Raw genomic sequence first — 20,073 nt, 5'->3', positions numbered from 1 at the left:
GACACAGCTGGCTCCTAAAGTGTCACCCTGTCTGTATGAGGCAGCCCTTGTTTCAAGGCCCCATTGATGTCCCTGTCAAAGGACAGTTGTTACGGTGACCTGTGTGGCCAGCTGTCATGAAAAGTAAAGAACAGGTGACAGTGTCTGTGTTCTTGAGGTGCTCAACAGCCATTGGATTTTGGAACAATGTGTCCAGGGAGCTTGTGACTCTAAGGAATTAAAGAGGGGAGTATTTATCCTGAATGTCGTATAAAAAGTTTCTCCCAATCTCTCCCTTGCTGAGAATTTCATTTCCCTTTTCCATCACTCCTGGGGGCCAAGGTGGGCATGATCTTGTTCCCAGGTCTTGTGCACGTCTCACGGATCTTCGGTTGAGTAAGTCCTGCCCTTCACCCTTAAGAGGAGTGAGTAAAGGGCTAGAGAAGGCTGGGAGTGTGGCCTGGGACACTCCCCATGGAAGCCACGGGTCTGAGGTCGAGGCATCCCCCGGCAATGTTCCAATCTGTTCTTCCAGCCGGGCCAAGGCGCCCTGCCGCCAAAATCCAGTAACAGTGGTCTTTGCCTGGTTGGCAATAGGATGTGGTAGAAAGAAGACGGACTTTGCCATCAGATGGTCCTGGAATCCTGGCTTCTCCGGTGACCTCTCCTGAGCGTCTGTAATTGGGGATAGTGACACCCGTGTCTCCTGATGGATCAGGAGACCTCAATCAGATGATACACATGCATGCAATGTGGCTTAAAAAGCACTCAGCAAAGGAGGGGCTGTGATTATCATTGTAGCTGTATTAAGCTCCTTGAAATATTTTTAAGACATAAAAGTAGTCTCCATAAAATTTTCTGAAACCTTAGGCATTTGCTTGTCTGCCAATAGATAACAAACACAAAACACTAGTGAAGGCTCAGAAACAGCCTGGCAGGCCCAGTCTAGAGGTCTGACGTGTGTGAACGCAGGCGATGGCGGCCGTGACTTTGTGTAGGTGGCGATCACAGCACCTTTGTATGATGGGCAAGTTGTTCCTAGTTCACCTTGTGGGATTTAATGCATCCTGGACTGTGGCCTCCTGCACCCGGACTTTGAGTTGCTCTTCCCGGAACGGGACAGAGACACCCTGCTCCACTGTGCCTTCCACTCTCAAGGGAGTCCTGTTTGAAAAGAGAGTGGTATCATCTCTCCAGTTAAGAAAAGGACGGTGTCCAGTGGCTTCTGAGAAGAACCACTATTGTTAAGTCTTCTCCCCAGGAAAAATGACAAAGTTCTGCCTAGCGGGTCAGGGAGGAACGTCCATTAGTTTCTGTCCCCTTCTTTCACCAGAGAAAAAACAAGACAACATGAGCAGTGCCCATTCCCAACTCCCAAGTTTCTGCGTCACCCTCACCGGCAATCAGGGAAGGCTAAAGGCTACCGTTTCCTGGAAGAGATGTCGGCCTGCCCCCCGCCCCTCCCGAGAGTGAATGGGCTCCTTGTTCTCCGATTTAGAATGAACTGGACTGTGGGTGGCAAGGGCACATTGTATCCTGCCTTGGCAGAGAGAATTATGGATGCTTTGGAAAATAAAGCCTTCGCCTCTTCTTGGATGCTGTTACGGCATTTCCGCTGGGCAGCCTCTCGGTAGCTGGGGGTCGTAGTGGAGGCAGTTGGCTTGGAATCTCAGGTTCCAGCTGGGAGGCCATCAGGCCTAACTCCTTCCGTTGGCTGGGACTGGTGTGCTGGACTCTGGGAGGCGGGTCAGGGCTGCACTATTGGCCGTGCCCGCATTGGAGGCATCCATCTCTGCACCACGTGGTGGGGCCAGGGAACAGCCCTGGAGACCTTCCAGTCCCCTGGTTTTCAACCGGGAGATTTTGTTCCCCGGGGAACATTGGGTCGAGGGATGCTTCTGGCATCCGGCGGGTAGAGGCCGGCAGCTAGCGTGTCCAGCGCACAGGACAGTCCTCACAGCAAAGGATGATCCAGCCCAAAATGTCAACAGTGTCGAGGCTGAGGAACCCAGCTCTAGGCCAAGCTCACCACTCCCATCTGGCATCTGGGCATTTGAAGTCCAGACTGATGAAGTGACTTTCAAAAGTTCCAGGGTTTTCCAAGCAACACCACCAGGTTGTGTGGCCTTGATCTTGAGAATGAGCTGCTTGTCCAGAAAGAGAACAGAATTCCCAGGCAGGAGCCAGCTGCCAAGTTGAGACCTTCCGCCCAGGGTCGGCTTGCCCCATCCTTCAGACAGGCCGGCGTCGCGGAAGTTGTCCACGGGGAGTGTGATGGTGGGGTTCTCGTGGGCCTGGCCCCGTTTCCCTGCAGTGAAACCACTGCACCGCTGCTCATCACGGAGGGCAGAGCCACTGGGCAGCCTTCTGCTTCATTATCTCAAAGACAGAGTGACCACTCTGGGTCACGTGTTCCACTCACCAAGCCACATGGCTGTTGAGGGTGCTGCCAAGGGCGGGTGCTAGGCTGCGCCCCAGCACACTTACAGCTCCTCAGAGAGCTGCCTGGTTGGGCCTCTCAACTGCTCTCATTGTCCTGGAACCTCCCAGCAGTGGCAGCGGAGGCCTTACAGCCCGGGAGCTCTGACTCCTCTGTGACTCTGCCTCTTTGGTCCTCCGGAACCCTCGGTCTCCTTACCTATAAAACGACGTTCATAGTTCCTGCCTTGGCCTCTTTGTGGGGGAGGAGAAATGAGAACGAAATAAAAGAATCTGAAGAAAAAGGGGCTTTGAAAAGAGCACAGTCGTCATATGTGTGGCTGTCTTATTTTGCTTTCCACGAGGTATGAAAACTACTCTTGGCTGCCTTTTTGGAAAGCGAAGCAGGACATCGCACCTCTCATCACCCTGGACACCTGGAAGTGCCAGCCAGTAGACTTCCTGCGACGATGTAAATGATCTGTTTCTGTGCTGTCCAGTATGGTAGCCATTAGCTGCATGTGACTACTGAGCACTTAAAATACGGCTAGTACAAGTGAGAAACTGAATTTTTAACTTAATTTAATTAAATTTAGGCAGTTACATGTGGCTAGTGGCTGCTCTGTCAGAGCACAGCCATGGACCATCCATATGGGTTTCTTTTCTTCTTAATACTATGGGTTTGCCCCAAAGCTACAGACACTGCAGGTTTCTTCCTTTTTTAACAAACCCCAGCTGAGCAGCAGTGACCTTTTTCAGCTGTGTCACTGTCCCTTTGTAGTCGCATCCAGGACAAAAATCATCCTTAGGTTAACCCAACAGGGACCTTTTAAACAGAACTTAGGCTCAGTCCGGAGAACTAGCAAAGGGTGGTTCTGGGAAGGAATCTTCCAGAACATAGAAATCACACATGAATCTCGTTGGGATGTAATTTTATTTATTTGAGGCCTTAGAAGGCAGGCCACGATCTTTCAGTACCATGGTGACCTCGAGTCTAGGGCTCCTGACGTGGAACCTGTCCTCAGAGACAAGGATTCTTAAAGGAGGCGTTCCCAGGGGAGACTGGAAGGCAACAGAGGAGGGGGGACAGGGCGGGGGGGAAGCCAAGTGAGAGTCCAGGAGGCCTGAGCCTGACCCCACAGGGGGCTCTGGAGGCTTGGTGATGTCTCACCATTGTCCCCAGCCGGTGGCAAAGGCTGACTGTCCCACCTGGTACCTGTCATGGGTTGAGGAGTCTCTGGGCTTTGGGGAAGTAAATCCCCAGGTTCTGTGCCTGTGCTCGGCCACTCCAGCAGCCCCAGGCAGTCTTCTAAAGAAAGTACAGGTGCCCAGGAAAGCCAAGGTAGCTGCACGCCCCCTGCACCTCAGCGCAGGTGGGAAGCAGCTCCCGCCTTACCTCCCACACCTTCACAGCCAAGTCTGGGCAAGGCAGCTGCAGCAGCTGATGTCCAAATGCCCAACAAATAAAAAGACCCCGAGATGTACCCATGAGAGGGGCCAGTGGGAGGAAGGAGGGGCCAGAGGCTCTCCTGTGCGCTTAGAACTGTCAGAGGAGGAATGGAACAGAGCCGCCTGTGCCACTGCTAAGCTGAGGCTAAGCCTTTCATCAGAGCAGGAGCCAGAAGCGTCTTGGAGCCTGACGCCAAAGTGGCGGGTTGGCCCAGCCTTTGGAGTCAGCCTGCTCCACCTAAGGACAGTTAGTGTAGGCAGCTCCTGGGGATGTCGGTCCTAAATCTGCCCCAGTCCCCACCTCTACTCACGGGCCCTAGACCTGACTTGAAGAACCACCAAACGTGCTATGGTGGTAACCCTGCCCTTTGTTGTTTGCCCCTGCAGCAGGGCCCCGGATGATTCCTAGCGTATTACCACAGTACATGCTCCCCATCAGCCTTCCAGGGAATGTCGTCCCCCCGCAACTGACCACTTAGCAGGTGCGGTGTGGCCAAGTCAAGACTGTCACTGTTAAAACTCCCAGACAGAACAGAGCCCTGTGTCACATGTCTAGACACCTCCCCACCAGGGCACTGGTGTGACATTTGGAGTAAAGGGACTTTCTAAAATATAACATGGAAGGAATGGAACGTTTACTTGTAAAATGCAAATATGCGGTATAATTCCAGGGGGTCTCTCAGATCAATTTTCTAATCTTGTCTGAGGATCTCAGGTGAAGACCACCGGAAGTTAGGGAGGGGTGGACACACTCATTCTGTAAAAGGCCAGAGAGTAAATAACTTAGGCTTTGCAGGCCATACAGTCTCTGCTGCAGCTACTCAACTCTGCCGATGCAGCAAGAAAGCAGGCATGACAATATGTAAACAAACGGGCGTGTGTCTGTGTTTCTATAAAACTTTATTTACAAAAGCAGGTGGCGGGCCAGATTTGGCCTGTGGGCCCGCGTTTATTGACCCTTGGTCTGAGTTGATCCTGAAGCCCTCTTCACAGTAATGGCGGCTGCTGGGACCGAGCAGATTCTACCTGACTGGGCAGTCATGAGACCCCATCATCTGAGTGCCCTCTGGAAAGGGAGAAAGTTATCCAGCATGTATTGAGTATAACTAGGTGCTGGGGCTCTGCTGGGCATTTCACATAAACCATCGGGAGCATGTTCCTGTCCCAAGGTCATGAGCCTCTCACGAAGCGGAGCCCCGTTGTGCTCCGTCAACCTATGTTGGGTCTTCGTGTTCCGGGAATTCTTATTTTTTGTTCTGTAGTTTCCTGTTGTTTGTACCTAAGGCACATGCCCAGTATCTCAGTGGGGCAGGAATCAAATGTGCATTTAGCTGGTGGTTAGTGAATTAGTGTCCATTCTTTTTTTTTTTTTAATTTTTATTTATTTATGTGTTTATTTTTGGCTGCGTTGGGTCTTCGTCGCTGCATGCAGGCTTCCTCTAGTTGCGGCGAGAGGGGACTACTCTTCGTTGCGGTGCACGGGCTTCTCATCGCCGTGGCCTCTCTTGTTGCGGAGCAAGGGCTCTAGGCCCGCAGGCTTCAGTAGTTGTGGCGCACGGGCTTAGTCGCTCCGCGGCATGCGGGATCCTCCCGGACCAGGGCTCGAACCCGTGTCCCCTGCATTGGCAGGCGGACTCCCAATCGATGCGCCACCGGGGAAGTCCCACAGTGTCCATTCTTCAGCAGACTGTACCACAAGGGCAGCGTCCCTGTGTGTTTTCACCGACCCTCCTCTCCCCAGCACCTAGCCCAGTGCACGGCATGTCGTAGGCTCTTAGCAGATAGGTGTTGAGTGAGTGAATGGATTTGTCCTCGAATGATGAGGAGTCGGGGCAATGAGGGTAGGCTCAAGTGGTCCCCCAGAGCTTTCCCCTGTGGCACCGTCTCCTCACTTCTGGACGGCGCTGCGCTGTTCTAAGCTGGCTGAACGTAGCCCTTCCAGGCAGCAGTGCATCTGCAGCCCTGGATGGGAACCGAAGGCTCGGCAGATCTGGGGAGGGTGCCCAGGGCAGGGCACGGAGAAAGTGTGGGCTGCAGCTCCAGAAAGACAGCAGTGCTGCTGAGTACAAGTCCCGGTCTTGAGGAGCCTCACAAAGAGGGCTGTTTGGGCGAAGAACAAGGGGAGACGTGTTCTGCAGTCGCCATCAGAGGCAAAATTAATTGCCCCAGGCAGCGGCCTGCTGTTCTCAGCTCCTGCCCGGCCTCCACCCAGGCCTCTCCCTGGCATCAGAAAACACCAAGGCTGCCCCCACCATAGACACTTCAATCCAATCATAATTTTCCTTTCCTAATTAGGCACGGGAACGATGGAGACAATTATTAATAATGTATTGGGTTTTTTCTTAATTCCGCCCCTCCGCCCCAGGAGCCAATCCTGAGAACCGTGTCCTTTACGATAAGCAGCCACACTGCCACCACGCTGGGCTCCATGCCCGGAGCGCCCGGCAGGAATAAATAAATCAGAGGAGTGAGCATCTCGTGGAGCTCAGGGATCCAGCCGGGCCTCACAGATGGAAGGGCCCGGAGCCCCTCACCAGGGCTTTAGCGGGGTGGTCCCATCACCAGTGGGGAAGCAGAGGCTTGGGACACCAGCCGCCCATTCCCCATTCTTTCCTTTGCAGCCTAGGCCAACCCAGACAGGACCTTTCCATAGAGCTGTCCCCTCTCCCCAACCCTATAGGGCTCAACCAAAATGTCACTTCACATCACTGGCCCTTCAAGCTCCTCCCTTCCCCAGCCAGACCAGTCACCCACCTGCCCTCCTAGAAAACCAGATCACCTTCTCTGCTCCCCCGGAATGCCCACCCCCTCCCCCATCCCGCTCTCAGCCCTGGTGCTGGCCTGGCCTCCCTCCGAAGGCAGCTTCCACTGACTCTCACCTGTCACCCCCTCACCTTTCCTCCACAGCACAGCTCCTGCCACCTGTGCACAGGCCGCCCCCTCTCCTGGGTCCCGCCCACCAGCACTCACACGCTGCATCTCCCATCTTAGAATCCTTCTCTTGCTACACTGCTCGCCCCAGCTACGGCTCCATGCTGCTGTTCCCTCTTGCAACACAACTCCACCAAAAAGCTGTGCATACTTGCTGTTTCCATTTCCTCTCCCCACCCCCACCCCCAGATGGCCCCGGTCAAGCTTCCTCCAGCGCTCCGGCAAAACCACCTGTGTGGTGGTCAGCGGTGACCGCCGTGTTGCTCCATTCAGCGGCTGGCTCTCAGCCTCGTGGCGTTTGTCCGTCAGCTGCAGCGGACACAGCGGACTGCCCCCTCCTCCTTGACGTCCTGCTCTGACTTGGCCACAGGACCCCACATGGCCTTGGCCCCTGTCCCTGCTGGCCTCTCCTCCCAGCCTCCTCTGCTGCCTCCTTCTCTGTTCCTTGGCCTCTTCCCGTGGAGCTCCCCAGGGCTCGGGCCTGGACCCTCCTCTCCGCTCCGCCCACACAACCTCACTTGATGATCTCATCCCCTCTCAGGACTGGGTGCTGACAGCTCCCAAATGTATGCCTCCAGCAGAGTCCTTGCTGCTGAACTCAGAATCTAGATCCCGCTGCTGGGTTGCCATCTCCCTTGGGTGTGTGACGGGAATTTTAGACTTAACTCCCGACCTCCACACCCAGCAAGCCCGTCCTGCCCCAGCTTTCCCCATCCCTGATGGCAGCTCCATCCTTCTGCTTGCTCAGCCCCAAACCCTTCAAGTCATCCTTACCTCTTCTCCGTCTCTCACACCCACATCCAAGCTTTCGTGAACCCTACCTTCCAGACATATTCAGAATCTACCTTTTCCCACCACCTCCACTGCTGAGCCCCATCTGAGCCACCGTCAGCTCTCTCCTGGGCTATATCGGCAGTATCCTCCCAGCTTCCCACACTGGCACACCCCCGCCTGCCCCCCCACACACACACGGTCTATAGTCTACTCTAAACACAGAGTGATTGAGCCAACGTGTTAGTCACACCTCACCACCCCTCTCTCCAGACCCCTCAATGGCACCTCATTTCTCAGTGTAAAGGCCCAAACCTCTCTCATGGCCTCCAGACCCTGAGCCATCTCATCTCCTCCTGTCCTCCCCTTGCCCACTTCATGCCAACATGCCAGGCCCGCAGTGACCCCAGGGCCTTTGCTTTGGCTCTTCCCTCAGGTACCTGCATGATGAACTCCCTTACCAAATCCCAGTCTTTGCTCAAAAGTTGCCCCTGGAGGCCACCCTACTTCGCATCGCAATCCACCCACCCTGCACCCCGGCACCCTCGGCGCCCCCAAAGCTGCTCTGCTTGGTGGTAAAGAAGGGCATGGCAGTGTCCACAGGGAAAGAGGCCTGCCTGTTTCCATGCCTCTAACAGCAAGGAGACAGTTCTGGAAGCGCCCAGCAGACTGTTCCCCTCGTGTCATTGGCCAGAACTGCACGACGTGCCCACCTCTGACCCAATTAGGGGCAGAGGGCTGGAACAACCAGGCCTGGCTGAGACCACTGAAAACCCACCTCCTGGGCTGGTCCCGCCTCCCCAGAGCCTGGGCCCTGTAGAGGGGATCAGGGACACAGGAGGAGAACTGGGGTTCTGCGAGGGAGAAGGGGAAGGATGTGGGGGCAGCTGAGGGGTGTCTGCTGCGAGCTCTCTGCTCTCATATCTCATTTAATCCTTGCACCAGCCCCGCGGAGGAGGTGCTGTTGTTTCCTCCCAATTTACAGTGGAATTTAAATTGAGATTAAATCTAAAAGATGAAATGATTTTCCCAGGGTCGGAATCTGGAATTTAACCCCAGATCCTTCCAGGTCCTCTGAAGAGCCACTGTGCTGAACTGGGGGAGGTACCCCGGGGAGGAGGGGCCTGGTGACAGTGATAACCAGACAGGGCTCCCCAGGAGTCAGGGAGAGGCAGGCGGAGAGGAGGTCGGGGCACTCAGCTACACTGGCCGCCCGCCGGTGGCCTAGCTGCGGAGCAGAGGGCGTGCTGACCCCCAGGCTGGGGCCTGAGCCTGGGAGGAGGGCAGGACAGGAAGGGGGCAGCGCACCGATGGATGCTTCCAGCACAGAAGGTGGGGATTTGAGAGGTGCTGCACACACGTAGCAGTGGCGGAAAAGAAGCCGAGGCGGAGAGGATGTCTGGGGGGCCGCTGGTAGCGCAGCGAGGGGAGGACCAGGGGCCCCGGGCAGCCCTCCCTGTGAAGCCCAGTGAGATGTCCAGCCCGGCTGGCCCTTGTGGCTCCAGCCCCTCTGGAGTCCTGGTGGCCAACTGAAGCCTGTCTTCTGGCAGAGCCCCTCACCAGAGGCTGGCCAAGGCCTCCCGCGCTCCCGTAGACCAACGAAGTCCATCTACAGCGGACGAAAGCCAGGGAATGCTCAGCTGCAACAGCCGCCAGAGCCCGGCTGGCAGGAACAGGAAGGGGGCTCCCGGGCTGGGTGTGGAAGGCAGTGGAGACCAGCGATAGGACTGCGGGAGGGGTAGTGGGCAAGACAGATGGCCCTGCGCGCGGGCCCGGCACAGCACTGCTTCCCCGGAACACTGCCCCTCCCTGGCCGCCCTGGGCTGGAGGCCAGGGACCCCCATTCAGGCTGCAGTGTCCAACCTGCAGGGTGGAGAGGGAGGGGCCCTGGGTTCTGGAAAAGGCAAGCTGCTGAGGCCCCCCAGGAGCAGGGAATTCACGCCTTCTGCCTGCTGTCACTGGGCAGCCTGGGGCTTCCTGCTGTGGGAACCTCGGCTCTGGGGGAGGAATGGGGAAGACTTATGGAAAAGGGGGGTCTCTGTGCTGCACCCAAAGCCAGATTCCCAGGGGCCGAGAAGGGTGGAAGGAGCCCCCAAGCTGAGGTGCCGGCGCTCAGTTTTCATCGGGAGCGACTCAAAGGAGCCTTCTCCTTTCTCTCCAGAAGTAGGGGCGGATTGCAGGGCGTGTGTAAAGCATCAAGGTCTGAGCTTGTATCTGTGGTTCAAAGTCCGGCCACACACGCTGGCAACGTGCCGGTAGGAAACGAGCGAGCGCCTCATCCCAAGCTGGCCCAGGCAGGGGGGGGGACGCCCCTGGCACAGACCTCCCGGTGGAGGCCTGTGCCCGTGAATGGAGAGCAGCAGCCTGAGTTGGTCCCTTGTGTCCCGGAGACAATGGGCTCTGTGTGGGGCGTGAGAGGGAGGGGCCGTCGCCGTCGGATTTGGGGTCTGTGTCAAGCAGCCCCACAGAGGTGGGGCTGGGGACCCCGAGGCAGTGAAGGGAAAGGGCCGTCAGCCCGTGAAGGAACTTCTGAGAATCCAGGTCCTTCACGGTCCTCGGGGGCAGCACATAAAGCAGGGCTGGAGGACGGGAAGCCCAGGTCTGCCCCTCCCCTCCTCCCGGCCTCGTGTCCTCCTCTGTCTGAAGGGTCTGGGGGCCGGCTGTTGCCACCACACAAATGTACTAGCAAAGTTCCTGGACCCCTTGCTGTCCTCCTGAGCCACATAAAACCAACAGGGGTTTTAGGCGAGCAGGCAGAGGCAAGGCGAGAGTAAACATCCTCTTAAAGGCTCTTCAAACACTCCATCAACTTGCAGTGTGTGCGCGATTCCTAGGCGTGCTGGACAGAGTCCTCAAGACCCTCCACGTGGGCGGCAGGGTGTGGAAGTGAAACGGAGCCCACCCACCCTGAGGGCCCACTGCGCCCCGAGACTGTCCCTGGGATCGGGGCTGTGTGGCCCCCTTCGCATCTGCTCCCAAAGCCCAGGGCAGCACCTGACACCCAAGGGTGACGAGTCCCTGGCCGTGTCGTGAAGCCCGGGCCAGCTTCTGACCTCCGTTTCCACAGCAAAGGTTGAGCGTGTCCGCTGTGGTTTGGGAAGCATGTTTACAGACATCAGCCCCTCAAAGGAGACCGGTCTCTGCAGCTCAGGGGACCCTTGACACTGCAGCCCACGCTCGGTGGCTGTGATCCGCCCAGTGGGCTGGGAGCTGAGCGGCGAGGGGCAGGAAGCAGAGTGGCAGCTCTCTGTGCAGGTCACACCTCCTCACCTGGCCGTGACCGAGGCCAGCTCCTGGGCATCAGTCGGGAAGCCACTCGGGTAGCCTGGGCATGAGTCACCGGACTGTGAAAGTTAGAGACGTCTAAGGATGCCCTAGAGGCTACTGCATGCCCGCGGTGTCGCCAGCAGGGCCTGGCAATCAGGCTGCGCTCAAGAAACACTGAGCCACGTGAGCGTGGGGCTGGCCTCCGCAGGTGGCCACACGCGGGTCCAGAGGCCGAGCCAGGGATAAATCACAGCCTCCATCTCACAGTGGAAACGTCAGGTTAAAACAAAGAACATGGCTCTCACTCCCTTCTAGCAATCCTTGAAAAATATCTTGCAAAACGAAGGTTGTTTCCACCCAACTCGCTGTTCCTTTGATTCATTCATGCCCCACTCAGTTCCCCTCCCGTCAATCAAACATCTCCAGTGCACAGCAGGCTCTGAAGAAGAGATGGAGGTGGCAGGTCCCAGGTCGAAGGTAAATCGGCGCTGAGCTGGCCATGAGTGTTGTCACAAGGCACACCTGGTTCCAATCCTGGCAGGCCCCTGCCTGTGTGTCCCCACTGCAGAAGGGGGGCTAAGAGCGGCCTCAGAGTTGGTGCCGCGCAAATGATGGTGCTACTCCTGGTACCTCGAGAACACCGTCTCTGTCGTCCCGCTTGATAGACACAAATACCCCAGTGAGGGATACAGGAAGGGCGCTCGTCCCGGAGAGCAGCTGACCTCATGCAGGTCCTCTGTGACCCCGGACCTCAGGCAGGTCCACACACCCCAACAGGAGTCTCCTTGGTCTGCTTAGCCCCCGTGATACCGTTCAGATGGGGACATCCAAAGCGACCCCTCCGCCCCCACCTGCTTCTTTTCCAGACACTGGTGGGGGCATCTTGGCCTCTTCTCCGTTTCTTTTCTAGCACTTGCCGTAATCTGTAATATTTATCTGTGGGTGGAGTTAACTTGCGTGCTGTGGCTCCCCTCTGCTTTTCTGCAAGTTCCCTTGGGGAGAGGCCTCATCCGTCTCGCTTACTCTCAGCCCCATTTCCTTGACGTTCTGAGTGGGCTGGACCTGGGCGGCATCTCCCTCCCAGGACTGATATTCAGAAACTGTCTCCAGGCGGGAAGCTAGGGCAGCCGTACAGCTCACCTTCTTTGTTTTTGTTTTGTTTTGTTTTGTTTTTTGACTGCGCGCTGCACAGCCTGTGGAATCTCAGTTCCCCAGACCAGGGACTGAACCCAGGCCACAGCAATGAAAGCCCGGAATCCCAATCACTAGGCCTCCAGGGAACTCCCACCTCCCTTGTTTCTTGTCCCTCGCTGCCTTTTGTTGCCTTGATGTCCATTGTTTTGAAACCATTGTTTTGTACTTTTGGCACATCTTTTAGATGTTGGGAGGGGACGGGTAGTGGTGCCAACTGTGGGCCTTGTTACTCCACCTTGGCCAGAAGCTGAAGTCCCAAATACAAGCTTTGAACGATGCATTTCTTGACTGAAAAGACAGCAGCTACTTTGAAAAAGCAAAACTGAGTCCGTGTTGTTCTAAATCGCTCTCTGGTTGCCAGTCTCATTATCTTTACAGGCATCAGGAGCGTTTAATGAATACAGCAGACAAAGCCTCACTGAGTCCCAGGAGAGAGGGTGTCGTGACCCCTGAGATATCATGACAGCTCCTGCCTTTCTGTCGTGTTTGCAGCATCTTGGCGGGGAGCGAGGGGGAGTGACAGAGAAGTCAGCTCTGCGGCAGCCTCGTGTCTGGGACTTCACTGAGGCCGCTCTGGTGCCCTCAGCCTCCTCCTCCGCCTGACCACCTGCCTCTCACAAGGCATCACCCTCCCCTTGAACCTTGGCGCCAAGTGGCTTCCTCTCCTCGGCCACAGATGACCTTCACCTTGCACATCAGCACGTCCCGTGTCTCCTCTCCTCTTGGAGCCTGCTGGCTCCCTGAGCAAGGTGATCAGGTCTTGGGCAGCTGGCATGAGACCCGGGAAGGGCACAGTTTACATCTAATCCATCTTTGTACTCCCAGCTCTTAGCACGGTGCCAGGCACAGAGGGTGATTAGTAAATGTTTGGTGGATGAAGGAACAAATGAATGAATGAGTGAGAACCTTCATGATTCTGTCTTCTCGAATATGAGCCATCAGTCTGCCCACAGGGTAAACGGTCTTATCACATCTGGAAAGTAGTACTGGCCACGCCCAGTGAGAAGGAAGTTCAGGCAGGGGCAGACCTGGCCTGCAGCCTAAAGATCCCGGGGTCCTAATCCCGGCCCCTGAGAAAGCTGCTTGATCCTGAGCCTCCGCATTTATTCTCTTTTCTGAAATGACACCTCCTAGGCCTCCTCAGACCCCAACATCCCCTGATCTTTTCTAATGTAAAAAGAATGAGTCAAGCAAGGATAAATAAGGATGCAGTCTCTGAACGCAATAGCTGTTTTCTTGGCAAAATCCAAGATTTCTGCCTCGGACTGTTTCACAGAAGCTCCCTCTTTTCATATCTGGTGGTATTTTTGCTTGGGGTAGTTTCCTCACATGCAAGTGGTGAGTAGTACGCTGCTGAATATTAGAGGGGGACCCTCTGCAGAAGGACCTCTAGAACAAACCGCCCTGCTTTCATTATCAACTGTGTTTGAAAAAAGTCAGCAAGAAGGAAATTCCCACCTCATTAACAGCGAATGTAAAGAAAAGAACATCAAGAGAGGCACTCTGAAATTTGGCATCTAATCCCAAATGGAGTTTAGGATCAACCCTTTCTTCCGTTTCAAGTCGATGGACTTCCTCAACAGGGGCCCTGGTGGCGTTCTGGAGGGACAAGTCTACCTGGTATGGGAATATCCTGGTCACTGTTGTTAACATCCATAGCTGCTAGGCGACCAAAGACAGCCCCCACCCCCGGATTTCCAAATGCCCCCAGGAGGGATGCTGCCCCTGGCTGAGACCGCACCCTGGTAGATGAATGCCCTGGCCATGGGAGTGCTGGGTAAATTGTGGGCCGCTGGTGTGAGGGTTCCCATGGGCTGCGGGCTTGGCCCTGGACACTTGCCCAGAGGTGTCATAGTCCGGGTAGAATCGACAGAAAACAAAATTGCTTCCCTTGGCAGTGAAAATGCAAACCATTTGGGGCCGGGACCCCGTGTCTCCAGCAACGACCGCTGTTGTGAGGAATATCTGTGCCCGGTCACCCTGGGGAGACTCGGCGAAGCCACAGGCACCCCAAGATGAACTATGAGGGGGAAGGATTTTGTGTTTGATATTTCACAGAAAAAGCACTGAAGAAGTTCATCTTGGGGAAAAATGAGAATCCTTTGGAATTGCCTCTCCCTTATTCTAGAGTTTATTCCCCTTTTGAATTCTATATTCTCTTGTCTTTTCATTGCTGGAGTTTCTAAAGGCCTGGTTTCACCGGGCTGAGAGCAGCCACGTGGCTCAGTGACACCCTTGTCCCAGTCATTTCTTAGGATGCATTTCTGAATCTGCTTGGTCTCTGTGAGGATCTGAGCGCCACCTCTGGGGTCCTTGCGTCTGTTAATGGGGCTTTAGCACCCGTTCCCTGGGAAGCACATAAAGGCTTCCTGGACCTCCTAATCCACGTGCAACAATGCCACAATCTGATAACAGTTTGGTAACCTGTAACCACTCCCTTCTCTCCATCTTTCCTTGTTCCCAACAGGAGTATACAAGAGTACAAGCACTTGGGGAAAACAGCATGGCAATTCCTTACAAAGTTAATCATACACAAACCGTAGGATCCAGTGATTCCACTCCTAGCTGTTTATCCAAGAGAAATAGGAACACACGTCTAGATCAAGAAAGTATGTCTATACCATGTTCGCAAATGTTTACAGGAGCTTAGTTCACAAAAGTCAAAACCTGGAAACAGCCTAGGTGTCCATCAGCAGGTGAACAGGATAAACAAATTGCGGTATATACATACAATGGAATACATCTCAGCTATAAAAGGAAGCAATTACTGAAATAGGCAACGATGTGGGTGAATCACAAAACCACTGCTATACAAAGGAAGCAAACAAAAATGCACACTGCATGATTCCATTTATGTGAATTTCAAGAACAAGCAAATCTAATCTGTGACTTTAGAAAGCAGAATAGGGTTTTGCTGGTTGCCAACAGGGTAGGGGTTGACTAGAAGGAGGCACAGGGAAGCTTTCTGGGGTGATGGAAATATTCTATGTCATGATAAGAGGTTTGGCTCACACTGGTGGACGCATCTGTCAAAGCTGATCAGATGGTACACTTAAGGTGGGTGCATTTCACTATATGTAAATTACACCTTGAGGATTATAACAATAACAACATCATCAATAATAGTAATTTAATAATGAAGCCACCCATGGTATCCTTTGGGAAATCTGTCACTATTCCCTGTCACTATTCCCTGTCACTATTCCCTGTCATTTTCCTTTGGGAAATCTGTCACTGTTGTACCCTTCGAGGTGCCTATTATTAAGTCTGGGGCATAGTTTTGATTCTTTTGCATAGATTCACGTCTTGAAGAACTGCCCCAAACTAGTAATGACTGTATGTCTGTCTGTCCATCTGTCCTCCCTTACCAGCCCCCTGTCTCTTTCCCTCCCTCCCTCTCCCTTTTTCTCTCTCTCTTTCCCTCACTTCCATTCCTTTTGCAATTCCAGGCAATTCTTTCCAGTTGGGTCTAGGTCTTCCAGAGCCTCCGGGATAAGGCTGTGTGTTGTCTCTGCTTTTCTCAGAGCAGAGTAAACCGGCTCTGTTGCAAGCCTCATCTACCCCTGTGTGTGGGTCCACCCACACAGCTCATGCCAAGGGGGAGGACAGGTTCACCCCAAGGACCCCACGGACTGAGTAATGACAAGGGTGCCCTGCAGCACCCATGTCATATGCTTTCCAAATTGTGGCCACCCTGTGCAGGCTGAGACAGCTGCGGAAACCCACCACACGGACCAAACCCAAGAAGGGAGAAGATCTGCCTCTTGCAAAAACTTAGCTTACGAAACGGATGTTGACAGGCCTCCCTTTCTCTCCCCCACCCATTGTGCTCTGCGGGCCCTGCTCGTCACCCTCACCTTCAGAGGAAGCAGGTTTAATGTCCCAGCTGAGAGAATGAGATGTTCTGTTGTTTTTCACGGGAAATTAAACCCGACCCTGCTGTCAGTTAGCTCACGCCAAGGGAGGACGGATGGCCCGGGGTGCGGCGCTTAACCCCAGCTCGGAGCACGTTGCCTGGCTGGAGGCCAACCATGATGTCACCTGCCACTGGGTTGGGGGGTGGGGACAGCAGGACAGGTTGGAGAGCCTTCATCTGGGTGATGGATGGCGGTGAGACCAGCCTTGGTGTCACCCACAACGGTCCACCTCTGATGCCGGCTGGGGCCCACTCATCCAGGGGACACTCAGGCTGCTCCCGTCTCTTTCAGCTCCCAACGCCACCTCGTGTCCCACTGAGGAAAGCTGGTGGTCGGGGCTGGTGATCATCATCGCGGTATGTTGTGCCTCCCTGGTGTTTCTCACTGTGCTTGTCATCATTTGCTACAAAGCCATAAAGAGGTGAGTGCACCCAGCTCTGAGCCCAGAGGGGACCCCAGCTGGGCTCAGGGGTCCTCTGCCCACCCCCATTCTGTTTTTGTTTTTTCCTAAATAATAAAAATTGTTAAGCGTTTAAGAAGCAGAAAGAATGTACAATGAACGCCCATCTACCTTCACCCTGATTCAACAGTTATCAAGATTTGGCTAATATTTGCTCTCTTTCCTTTTCTTTGTATCTTTTTCTTTGCTGAAGTATTTAAAGTTGATCTCAGATATTATGCCCCTGTCATTTTAGGGGGTTCAGCGAGCATTTGATGAGCGCCAATTATATGTCAGGCTCGATGCAGTATAAAGCTCCCCCATCCGTAAGTCGCAGGCCCTGCTGTCAAGAGCTCTCTCCAGGCCTGGGAGTATGGAAATAACCCTTGCAGGGTGGGTGATGGAGCGGCTGGAGGGGGTGCCATGCTGGTTTGGAGTGGGAACTGGGTTTCGGAGTCCGATCTAAATCCAGACTCCAGTTCAAGCTGTGTGACCAGGAGGAAATCAGCTCTCTGGCCCTCAGTTTCCCTATTGGTAAAATGGGGGTAAAGAATAACGGCCTCACCCTGGGGAATGGTGAGATGCCTTCTGTGAATGGCCTGCGTGATATGTATACTCTGCAGTGCCTGGCGTGCAGTGCCTGGCGTACAGTACGTGCTCACCAAGTACTGCACCAACTTTCACTGTTTCCATAGTCAAAGACAGAGGAAGAAGGCTGACAGAGGAGGGAGCGAGGTTCTCTTGGGAGGAGAGGTAGCGATGCCTCAGAGAAGGTTTTCCGTGAATGTGCCACCTCAGCTGGGTTTTGAAGGATGAATAGGAGTGTTCCAGCAGGATCATGAATGATCCAAACAGCAAATTATCTTTCAATAACACTCGCCGTCATTTCTGTTAACTGCCATCTCACTTGAGTTGGAGTGTGCAGCTCAGTATGGTTATTGTTGGGGCCTGAGGAGGTTTGAGGTCTGTCCAGGGCCCTAAGTACGGCAGAGTAGGCCACGGTGTGACACCCCCTGCACTTACAATACAGTAGCTCTGGCTGTGTCCTTTGATTTCCAGTTCTTAGCCTCCTCCAATAAAATGGCCTCCCTGGCCTTGGGGGATGTTAAGGGAAGATAAAATCAAAAGACAAACAATAATGTTGCAAAACGCCAGCGGGCCATAGGGATTATTAATATGTTTTTAATAAAGTTTTTTAACAATTCCCTAAGGCCCGAAGTTAGAGGATCTATTCTGAGCAATCATAAGACCAAAGTTATTTAACTTTACCCTTTTAGTCAGTTGTTCTGTGTGATTTCACTTTAATAATTCAAAAGCAGAAAGAGTAAAATATCAAGTCAAAAGTCTTAAAACGTGCATATGGTCAGGCACACAGGGTGAAGGGCTGCATCAGGCCAACAGCCTGGGAGTGTCCTGGTGACCAGGCAGGAAAGGCAGAAGTCATGTGAACTCTGGTGGGGATGTAACAGCATTGAGCTGAGAGCCTGCTGCAGCGGGAGGAGGATTTTAAGAAGCAGAGCAGGGGAGGCGTTCCAGGCAAAGGCACCTGTGTGAACAAAAGCACCAGGCACCAGGAAGCCCCCGTGACGGGCAGATGAGGCTGGAGGGAGCCCCAGCCCGACGGGGGAGGCGTCTGTCCCACCAGGCGGAGCTGTTGGCCCGTGATTCAGTAGACACAGGGAGCTACTGAAGGTTCTGGGGCAACAGTGTGCAAGATCCACCTGGGGCACTGCCAGAGAACGGGGCAGTAGTCCCCTCAAGGACCCTCCTTCCCCCAGAGACAGGCTGCACCATCTTTTTAATAAGCTCAGGCTCTTCCAAAAGATACAGCGTCGCTTCTGCCTCTCTCTCTCTGCCCCAAACTCTCCTGAAGAAATGGGCTACCTGCTCCAAGGGCAGGAGGGCAGGGCGAACCTATCAGAAGCTGACGTTCTGAACCTATCAGAAACGCCGCACTGTGGCGTTTCGGCCAGCTGTGGCCTCGTTTCGGCGGAGCGGCGGCCCTCACAGGTGTGTGGAGGCCCCGCCCTCACCGCCCCTCGGAGCAACCGGACGGGCCTCCTGTCTCCTTCCGCTCTGGGCTCTTGGTTCCCGGGTCTGTCAGCCGCCTGGAAAGACACACAACTCACCCCAGACGGCTAAGTGGATCCCTTCCAGGGTGTGGCTGGGACTCCTTCCCGGAGAGTGGGCGGGGCTTCCTCCCAGGGGTGTGGGCGGGGCCTCCTCCGAGGGTGTGGGCGGGGCTTCCTCCAGAGGGTGTGGGCAGGTCCACCGAGCGGTGGAATTCGTGAAGCGTTTCAGGACTAAAAGCGGTGGGAGCTCTTAGCACCCCTAGGACACCGGAAATAATACAAGGGGAACCTAGAGAGCCCGGAGACTCGAAAGAAGGGCTAATCAGCAGGACCTGTGGTTGGAACTGCGGGAGATGCAGCCCCAAAACAGCAGGTCGGGGGAGAAAACTCCCGACCCTTTCTCCAGGCTCCCAGGTCTCCTGAAGGTGCCTCCCATTAGCCAAACCCAAGAAACAGAGGAGCCCAGGAGGTGCTGCATAGGTGTCAGCCTCCCGGGCCCACGTAGTAAATGGAGCACAGTCCCTTTTCTGCCCCAGCGCCAAGATGAGCAACCTCCTCTGGGTGAAGACCCAGCCCTCTGCCGTCCAGACCCTCACAGTCTAGAGAGGACGTCCCTGGCGCAGGAAGACAGATAATCAGTGACAGGAGGGGCTGCTACTCACGGCCAGTGGGGGTAGAAATAGAGGCCAGTTCTCCCAGAACCCTCCTGGAAGGCAGCTTGACCTGGGGGAGGTGGATCAACCTCTCGTGGTTGGGGGAGAAGCAGCAGAAATTATGCCCGGTGCCCCTCCCGGCTCCCCCGTGACCTCTGTAAGCGGAGAGCAAGTGCCCCTCCCGGCTCCCCCGTGACCTCTGTAAGCGGAGAGCAAGTGCCCCTTCCCGGCTCCCCCGTGACCTCTGTAAGCGGAGAGCAAGTGCCCCCTCCCGGCTCCCCCGTGACCTCTGTAGGTGGAGAGCAAGTGCCCCTCCCCTCTGTAAGCGGAGAGCAAGTGCCCCTCCCGGCTCCCCCGTGACCTCTGTAAGCGGAGAGCAAGTGCCCCTCCCGGCTCCCCCGTGACCTCTGTAAGCGGAGAGCAAGTGCCCCCTCCCGGCTCCCCCGCTGACTTCTGTAAGAGATAGCCTGGCACAGGCAGCTGTCTGTGTGCATTTCTCTCCCGAGTGAATGGAAGATTTCTTGCTCACAGTCAATTCTTTTTGGTTAATAATTCATCTGAAACATGCCTTTTCTCTCAGGAAACAAAAGCATTGCATGTCGGTCTAAAACCGTTAAAAGGAAAATTCAGTGATAGACCCTGCTTTCTTAAAAAAAAACCACTCTCACAGCCTGGAGTCCTAGGGGAGGATTTCCAAGAGATCTTTGTGAATGGCCACAACACAGCCTTTTGGAGTCAGATTGCTGGGAGGATGGTTCTAGGATCAGCTGGGATGGGAAGGAGATGATTCTGGAGATGCCAGCTCGGCTTGGCGTGTGGGGTGTGGCCGCACGGATGAGGGGAGACTGGGGGGGGTGCAGATGCATAAGGAGCGCCCCCATGGTGCCCTCACTGGGCATGGACCTTGATGGGAGGTGGGGTCTACTTAGCACTTTCCACACACAGACTCAGTGACTCAAACTTCATCCTGTGACCCAACAAAT

General features: G+C 54.8%; 1 protein-coding gene and 1 long non-coding RNA gene across 2 annotated transcripts in view; one reads left to right on the top strand and one right to left on the bottom strand.

The window, feature by feature from the left end:
* The window catches only part of PRIMA1 (proline rich membrane anchor 1), a 59,863-nt gene that overhangs the window by 29,494 nt on the left and 10,296 nt on the right, over positions 1–20,073 (top strand). The window contains 1 exon segment of the mRNA XM_007104678.4: positions 16,218–16,347. Coding sequence (XP_007104740.2) covers positions 16,218–16,347 — 130 coding nt within the window.
* LOC129392570 (uncharacterized) lies at positions 4,229–19,185 on the bottom strand. Its single transcript, XR_008618737.1, has 3 exons — positions 19,100–19,185; positions 15,867–16,329; positions 4,229–5,946 (listed from the first exon to the last, which is right to left on the bottom strand). It is a non-coding gene; the product is annotated as an uncharacterized lncRNA (long non-coding RNA).

This window comes from Physeter macrocephalus, chromosome 11, assembly GCF_002837175.3.
Source record: "Physeter macrocephalus isolate SW-GA chromosome 11, ASM283717v5, whole genome shotgun sequence".
NCBI classification, from domain to species: Eukaryota; Metazoa; Chordata; class Mammalia; order Artiodactyla; family Physeteridae; genus Physeter; species Physeter macrocephalus.
The sequence above is the reverse complement of the archived record's forward strand: the minus strand, read 5'-3'. Positions and strand labels throughout refer to the sequence as shown.